Genomic DNA, 7,185 nt, shown 5'->3' with positions numbered 1-7,185 from the left:
CATTAAAAAGCACGTTCACAGAAGAACTTGTCCGCGAACTTTTCTTACAACCCTCGTATACATGCATCACAGGGGATGATTCTTTTACTCCAGGTATTGGATCACTTTTATTTCACCCGAAATAAAACACCCTACCCACAACCTCCCCTCCCTGTCCACACTCAGTCCAACAGGATTCTCTAGTCCACAATCGTCAACACACTTGAGAAAGTGTCCATTTTTATCTAAGATATGAAGAGAGGCGTTTTTGAAATCAGTTATAATGATCTGACTCAGTGAGTCTGTCACAAGGTATGCAGGATAAAATGGATTCTTCCTCCTGGCTGGTGTACCGTCGTAACGGAATCGGACTTTTCCTGTCTTGTTCATCACGATCACTGTTTCGGCATTTGAATTAGTGGCACAAATGTCACTATTGTTATTTTCCTCTACATAAACTCCCAATTCCCCACCTTTAAATATATTTTGTCCATGGTCATCTTTATCTATTTCTTGTCTTGCCGTTTGTCCATGATAGCGGACAATTTTGTAATGACTTTTATCAGCAGTGTGCATACTAACTAGAAAGTCTCCTGATCTGGTACAGCATAGTCCACATAGAACCCATCCCAGAGGTAGAGTCAGAGTCTCTATCCTCCCCTGTCTGACAATGTTCACTGTTCTGCTGTTATTATCACCGTATATCAGTTCTCCCTGCCTGGTCACCGAAATATCAGCTGGACCTTTTTCACAGTTGGTGAGGATCTTGTCCTTTAAAGATCCCTGCATGGTAATACGTCTTATGAATTTGTCTTCACCAAAAGCCCAAACTTCATTGAATCCAATACAGGTAATGACACCTAAAGGTTTTATTCCAGAAGGAATGGTGGCAATAATTTTAGTTTTCTCCAATAATTTTTTAACAGATAAAATGGAGACATCATCTGTCAGACTTGATATGGATGTTTGTGTCAGTGTAGCCCTATATTTTCCTAATTCTATGCTGAGTTCTCTCCCCTGAACTGTGTTGCTATTTAAGGAAGGAATCTTTACATCAACCTCTGTAGGAATGTCTCTGAAATCCTTTAGTTCTGATTTGTAGCTTGTAACATCCGATACTTTATTGGATTTTAATATTTTCTTGTTTTCTTTTGTTATCAGTTCTAATTTTGTCCCCGAATCCTGAAGCCTGGACTGGTGTGATTTGAGAACTGTGAGTCTTCTATCCTTCATTTTCCTAATGGTTGATTGTAGTGTGTCGAAAATGTTTTCCACTTCTTCGTGCCAGATCTTTCTGAGATTTTCTCCCTCTCTCTCCATTGCTTTAAATTTCTCAGTCAAGTTGGATATCTTCTGATCAATGTCTGCTCCACTTTGGGCGAATCTTGAAATATAATACTCGATTTCTTCTGTTTCTTTTTTGATTTCTTCTTTCATCTGTTGTACAACCTCTGACATATCTTTGACAGCATGGCCGCTATGGGGACCCGTGACACATCTGAAGCAGACGGGGACATCACACTGTTGGCAATGTCCCTCACATTTCTGGTTTGGATGGGACGCACATGAGGAGAATACGAACCGTTCTCTTCTGTCTTTAAAAGGAACAATGTCATGTGTTTCAGACTTCAGATTTTCTACATGTTTATTAATACAGCCCCCACACAAGCTGACCTGACAGCTGTTACAGAACTGCTGGGTGGGGTTGTCACAAAGATCACACGTGATCAAGTCCTGTGCCCAAGTGGACGTAGACGCCATCTCTCATCCCTGTAAGATTAGATTTATGAAACATTATGCTTAACTTTTACTCGATTTCTCTCTCAAAAAAGTTTTGTCCCCATCCCGAAATTCTCTTTTATCGTGTATACTACACTCATATATTAATCTTAAGGGGATGTAACTCACCTTAATAAGCAAACTTTTCCTGATTATTTTCTCTTTAAACTAATGTAATGCATTCTTTTCTCCTTTAACCCGCCCCTTTGAAATTCCCCCGGAAGTTTAACTTTCAGTTTAGTATTGTACAAATATAGAGGGGTGGATTTAAGAATTCAGAAGGGGGATTCAGAGTTGAACGCAAATAATATCATAGCACTAGATTTAGTAGTTTGATGTCCTCGTGTTTTGAAAGTTAAAAAGCCTTTAAACGTGTCTATTATTTCATTTATCTGAAATTATCAAAAAACACACATGAAGCTTGACAATGAAAACTTTTTATGCAATAATTTTAATTCATTTTGAACAACTTATTTATGTCAAGGCTTTTTAAGTCATGGAAAGGATCTTATAGGCAGTTTGTATTTGAACCCTATAGTTAAAAACTACTAAGAAATAAAAATTAAAGAAACCATATACACAGAAATAAAATATAAATAAACTGTAGCATATCACAAATCAAAATTTGTTCAGGCAATGTAACCACACGTCAAATAAAAGGCAAGTAAGGTTCCTTCTGTAAGAAGTGTCAACATAAAATTTTCCTTGTAATTTTTCATCGATTTAATTACATTTAAATTTTATTTTTTCTAATTTTTAAATTAATTTTTTAAAATAATTTAGATATAAAAAATATAAGGTAAAATGAAGGGGGTTTCATTTGCCTTCTCATTTGATACCACTATGTGCATATGTAAATGCTTTTTGTTTCAAGCAATATCTCCAGAAGCCTATGAGCTTTTACAGTGGAATAAAAAATACCTTTGGACTTGGGATGTTTAATGGGGGGGGGGTCCAATCCACAAGCACCCGAACGGGCATCCCCCTAGATTTATGATATGCTATAACACCTGTATATTAAAGCCATATTTATTTTTTACAGCTTACAGTATTTTGAACAAGAATTTTTAAAAAGTTTTGGGTTTTTGAAATCAAATGTTAGACCATAACTCATTGCACCGACCGACCTGTGTAAAAAAAAAAACTCTTCCCCTTCGACCCCTACTAGATCCGCACATACTATTATTTTTGATTCCATGCCAGAGAATAACATTTATCAATTTCCTTTTATTTCCCTTCTCGAACCCCTTTGCTCGTTTAGATGTCCATTGAAATGTATTGTATCGTCACGGTCGTCACTATAAAAAGAAGTGGCTTTGAGGTATCTTGTGGGGATTTTATCTACCGAAATCCCAATAAAATTGAAGAATTCAATAATGCAACCGTGAAAACAATAGACTACCATGACTGATCTCCGATTTTGGTTACGTTTGTTCGTAAGATGCCGTTGTTTCTTTTATGAGAGGAAAGATGGAGGAATTCTGGTCCTCTCAACCACTCCTGGTAAAAATTTTGAGCAGAGTTCAATCCTCGCGTTCCTAGATATGTTCGTTGTTGATTTTACATAATTCCTCTGAGAATATTGGTTGTTCGTAAAATGTGCATAACACGATTGACTACACGTAATTGTAGAAACGTCTATAGTTTGATTGTCGAATAAAACTTTGTGGTTGTAAACTTGAATTCAGATGCATGTTGAGAATTATGCTACATCTACTACTAGCTGCCCCACTGAGTTTGTCTTGAAGCCTGAAGATTGTTTGGGTTTTTTTAAGATCTCCTAAAAAGTTTAAGACTACATTATTAGGAATTTATGCATAGGAACGTTTTAATCAAAAATCAATAAGAGTTTTTGGTCTTATTTTTCTCGGTATTGATGTCATAGATAATTAGCAAAATTTGAATTTGCTCTTTTTTGTGTTTATATGAATGCCTTTATAATGTCTAAATATGCCTTGTTTACTGATCTCTTCAGATTGTTTTTGTTTATTATTACAGTTGTGGAAAAGATTTTCGGGAAATTACAAATTTTAGGTTCCCTCGACACAAAGACTATTTTCTACCTCGAGAACCATAAATTTGCTATTTACATTACATTCCATAACAGCTAGGATAATCATCAACCTGAAAATTGACCACATTAATCTGTTTGTGATAAGTTAACATTTGTTTGAGTTGCAGGATGTATGCAACATGCACTCAAGGATTTAACGATAAAAAAGGTTTGTTTACATATAAAATCCTGTTATTTTAGAATAGGATGGAATTTTTTTTTTTTATGTAATGCAAATGGAATACCAGCAAATTTACACGTATGTCAAAGATATAGCCTGGGAATTCCATATTTATAGAGGTATGAAGGCCTTCAACAGGGCTAGAAACAGAGAGAGAAAGAAGCAACACTAGAAGAAAACAACATGGAAGTTCTTATAAAACAATTTGTTTTGTTTGGGCTGTTCGTTACAGGTGAGCTACGTTTAATTTCTCAGAAATTTTCAAGAAATTAAATATTGACCATGTATAACTTCATAATAATTATTCTATGCACATGTATTAGTAAATGAAGAAGTGCATAATGGTTAACAACTAATTACATCTTCAGATGTTGAACTGGAACAGTGTAATAAAAGAACTATATGCGGTATATTGCATATATTTGCCCCCACAAAAGTCAGATTTTGAAAACTTCCTGAAATGTGCTGAATTCAATAAATTGTAAGAGAAATATAAATTAACAGAACATATTATTGTTTCAAAGTAGTTTATTCACAATTTTTGTTTTTATGACGTCACAAACTAGTCCGATTTTATTATCCTTTTTCAGAAAGAGGACAAAATGGGCAAAATTTCAACAATTTAGCTTTAAAATTTATAGAGCGCAAGTTTGTTCGGGAACAATATTTACATATTTCATTAATATTATCATTCTACACATTATATTAAAGTATTGAGCCTGAACACACATGCGTTCGGTGACTTTTACTCAAAATATTGACAAAATATGTACATTTTTATGTAGAATTCATAAAAAACTGAAATTTTCGTCATTTTTGTGACGTCATTTTGTACATATGACGTCATTACTTATGAAAATATTCAGTGCTTTGAAGTCAGCATATACCCCCCTGTTTATGAACATAATTAAATATTTCTCCATCAAAGTGTAGTTTGGGAGGCAAATATCGGTTATTACCGAATAAAGTTCTTTAATCTCCGATCGTAGACCAAACCCCAACGCTGAATTCATGATCTGACATTTTACAAAACTAGTGAATGTTTACTAGTACTGTAGTACTGTTACTTTATTTTAGGCCGAAAGAAGATTTTAAAATAAGGCCATTCAAAGTTTTTTTCCTCTTAAGCGTCCGCTTATTTTAAATAAAATAAACAATTACTTACTCGTAAAACAATCATACAGAACAAAAAATAAAGCACAGTCAGATTTAGTTATATATAAAAAAGAAGTGATACAAGGAATATTATTATACCTCATATAAATAAACACAAGTAAAGAGGAATCTGATTGGCTAGTTACTTTCTTTATGTGTCGATATGATATATCCCGACGAGCTTGAGATAAAAGATACCACAGAGTATGACACATCTGTTTTATATTGGGATGTTTTACTTGAAAAAGACGTTAATGGTAACCTAACAACCAAGTTATATGATAAACGTGACAACTTTAACTTTTCTATCGTCAACTTCCCTTACTTATGCATCAATATACCTTCAAAAACCTGCATAAGGAGTTTACATGATGTATAGCAATTAGTTGATTCTATACGCAGGAGCATGATCTACGTATGTACATTTTTTAACACGAGGTATATTGAAAAACAAGTCGATGAAACAAAAATATCAGCAGTCTCATTTAAAGTCATCATTTTGTAAGTTCTATGGTCGATACAATGATCTTGTCAGCGATTGTATTTTGTCCTTAAGTCAATTGCTAACGTTTTTCGCAGTAATTATTCGTCAATTTTTTAAATACTGAATTGACGACGGATTTTTCCGTTATTTCCCGATCATGACTAAGCGAACACGGCGGGTGTGACCGGTTGGCAGAAAATGTTCACTTTTCCATAGGACCTGATCCCACCTCTAATGTTTTGAAGGTCTGTGTTTGCTCTGCTCCCATTTTGTACTGTTAAATAGACTTTTGAGCTTGAATGCTGTTCGTTATCGCCATATATTCCATTTCACCAGAATGATCAATTTTAGGGCTACTCTTTTTTTTTTCTTCTGCTATTTGGTATCTTAAACCAAATCGCATGCAGACCCTAAACAAATAAAAAAAATGGAATGGGCTAAATTTTACTTGCTCATATTGACAAATATTGAAAAGCTGTGACAGAATCTGTGCTTTTTAATAAAACATATGGAGATAACAAACAGTATTCAAGCTCAAAAGTCCATCAAATATTACAAAATTACTTTAATAAATCTCAAGAAATTAAATGAAAACTTTACCTTCTTGGCTCTTTTTTCATAGAAAAATACCATCAAAACAATAGTCCACGAAAACAATACGAAAACGATACAAATTATGAGCAAAGCAAACAGGAACCACTAAACTATCAGTTGTGTGATCACGTTCCATGGAGGAGTGAGCATCCCCTGCCAACTGGTAACTCTACACCATTTTCAGCATCATCGATGTTATTTCTTTTTAAACACTTCCTTTCTGTTATATAGCGTCCTGCTACAGTTGTTTATATGATGGTCAATGTAATGGAAAGGTCGTCTGTCCAACTGGTCAGGTAGCGGCGTGCTCTCGGAGACAGTGTTTTTGCAAAAGGGGAACACGTGAGTATTCAAAGCACGTGTTTGTAAAACTAATTTAATGTATTTTGCTATATAGTTTGAACAGAAAAAAATTATATTATAAACCAAAAATAAAGACACATTGCTGGCATGTATGATTCACACTGGTATGTTTTTTTTTAATCTAGGATGCACGATTGATAGTAATTGCAAAGGCGACTGCTACGAGTATCAGATATACTGTAAATCACATTTTATTCGATATATGATTGTCGGTCATTAAAAGTATTCCTTACGATTATATAGTTTTTGTCATTAAATAAGAAATTAAATGCTGAACAATAAAAATTTTTTTATATACGAGTCATTTTATTATTTGCCATATTTAGCAGACAGTAGTGTACTCTCGTCTTTGTTTTTTTCTTATAATATATTATTTTTTTTAGTGATGCATGCTCTTGTGTATCGAATAAACCGAGAGACATAAACCCCAAATGCAGTTAATCATGATGTGTCGCCACATAAGTAAGAGATGTTGAAAAGCTGAATGGTTGAAATCCATTGGTTTATCATAACGTGTTTTCCTGTAAGAAAACCATTGACGCCATCTTTTGAAAAAAAAAATCTCTAAAAATGAAACGTATGAAAGGTATGTCAGAC

The 7,185-nt window shown here is 34.1% G+C and overlaps 2 protein-coding genes across 3 annotated transcripts; one reads left to right on the top strand and one right to left on the bottom strand.

Annotated features, from left to right (window-relative positions):
* On the bottom strand, positions 1-1,982 carry LOC134231834 (uncharacterized). Of its 2 annotated transcripts, none has more exons than XM_062713810.1 (2): positions 1,884-1,982; positions 1-1,742 (listed from the first exon to the last, which is right to left on the bottom strand). In XM_062713810.1, exon 2 carries the CDS (start codon positions 1,738-1,740, stop codon positions 85-87), a length of 1,656 nt encoding a protein of 551 aa, XP_062569794.1. In that variant the 5' UTR covers positions 1,741-1,742; positions 1,884-1,982; the 3' UTR covers positions 1-84. The 2 variants fall into 2 exon arrangements, with proteins under 2 accessions (XP_062569794.1, XP_062569795.1); XM_062713811.1 differs by having other exon boundaries at positions 1-1,749; positions 1,888-1,978.
* A 2,143-nt stretch (positions 1,983-4,125) lies between these two features.
* Positions 4,126-6,808, top strand: LOC134231809 (uncharacterized). Its single transcript, XM_062713780.1, has 3 exons — positions 4,126-4,224; positions 6,457-6,567; positions 6,714-6,808. The coding sequence occupies exons 1-3, from the start codon at positions 4,176-4,178 to the stop codon at positions 6,806-6,808; spliced, it is 255 nt and encodes an 84-aa protein (XP_062569764.1). The 5' UTR covers positions 4,126-4,175.
* The last annotated feature ends 377 nt before the right edge of the window (positions 6,809-7,185 follow it).

This window comes from Saccostrea cucullata, unplaced genomic scaffold (assembly GCF_032062105.1).
Source record: "Saccostrea cucullata isolate Sc308-1 unplaced genomic scaffold, CSIRO_AGI_Scuc_v1 ctg1220, whole genome shotgun sequence".
NCBI lineage: Eukaryota > Metazoa > Mollusca > Bivalvia > Ostreida > Ostreidae > Saccostrea > Saccostrea cuccullata.
Note: the sequence above shows the minus strand (reverse complement) of the source record. Positions and strands in the feature narration are given on the sequence as shown.

Bases quoted from the DNA above. Each gene is read 5' to 3' on its own strand.
- LOC134231834 (XM_062713810.1), bottom strand. From the start codon at position 1,740: ATGGCGTCTACGTCCACTTGGGCACAGGACTTGATCACGTGTGATCTT.
- LOC134231809 (XM_062713780.1), top strand. From the start codon at position 4,176: ATGGAAGTTCTTATAAAACAATTTGTTTTGTTTGGGCTGTTCGTTACA. The intron at 4,225-6,456 runs GTGAGCTACGTT...TCTGTTATATAG, and splicing joins GTTTGGGCTGTTCGTTACAG to CGTCCTGCTACAGTTGTTTA. The intron at 6,568-6,713 runs GTGAGTATTCAA...TTTTTAATCTAG, and splicing joins TTTTTGCAAAAGGGGAACAC to GATGCACGATTGATAGTAAT.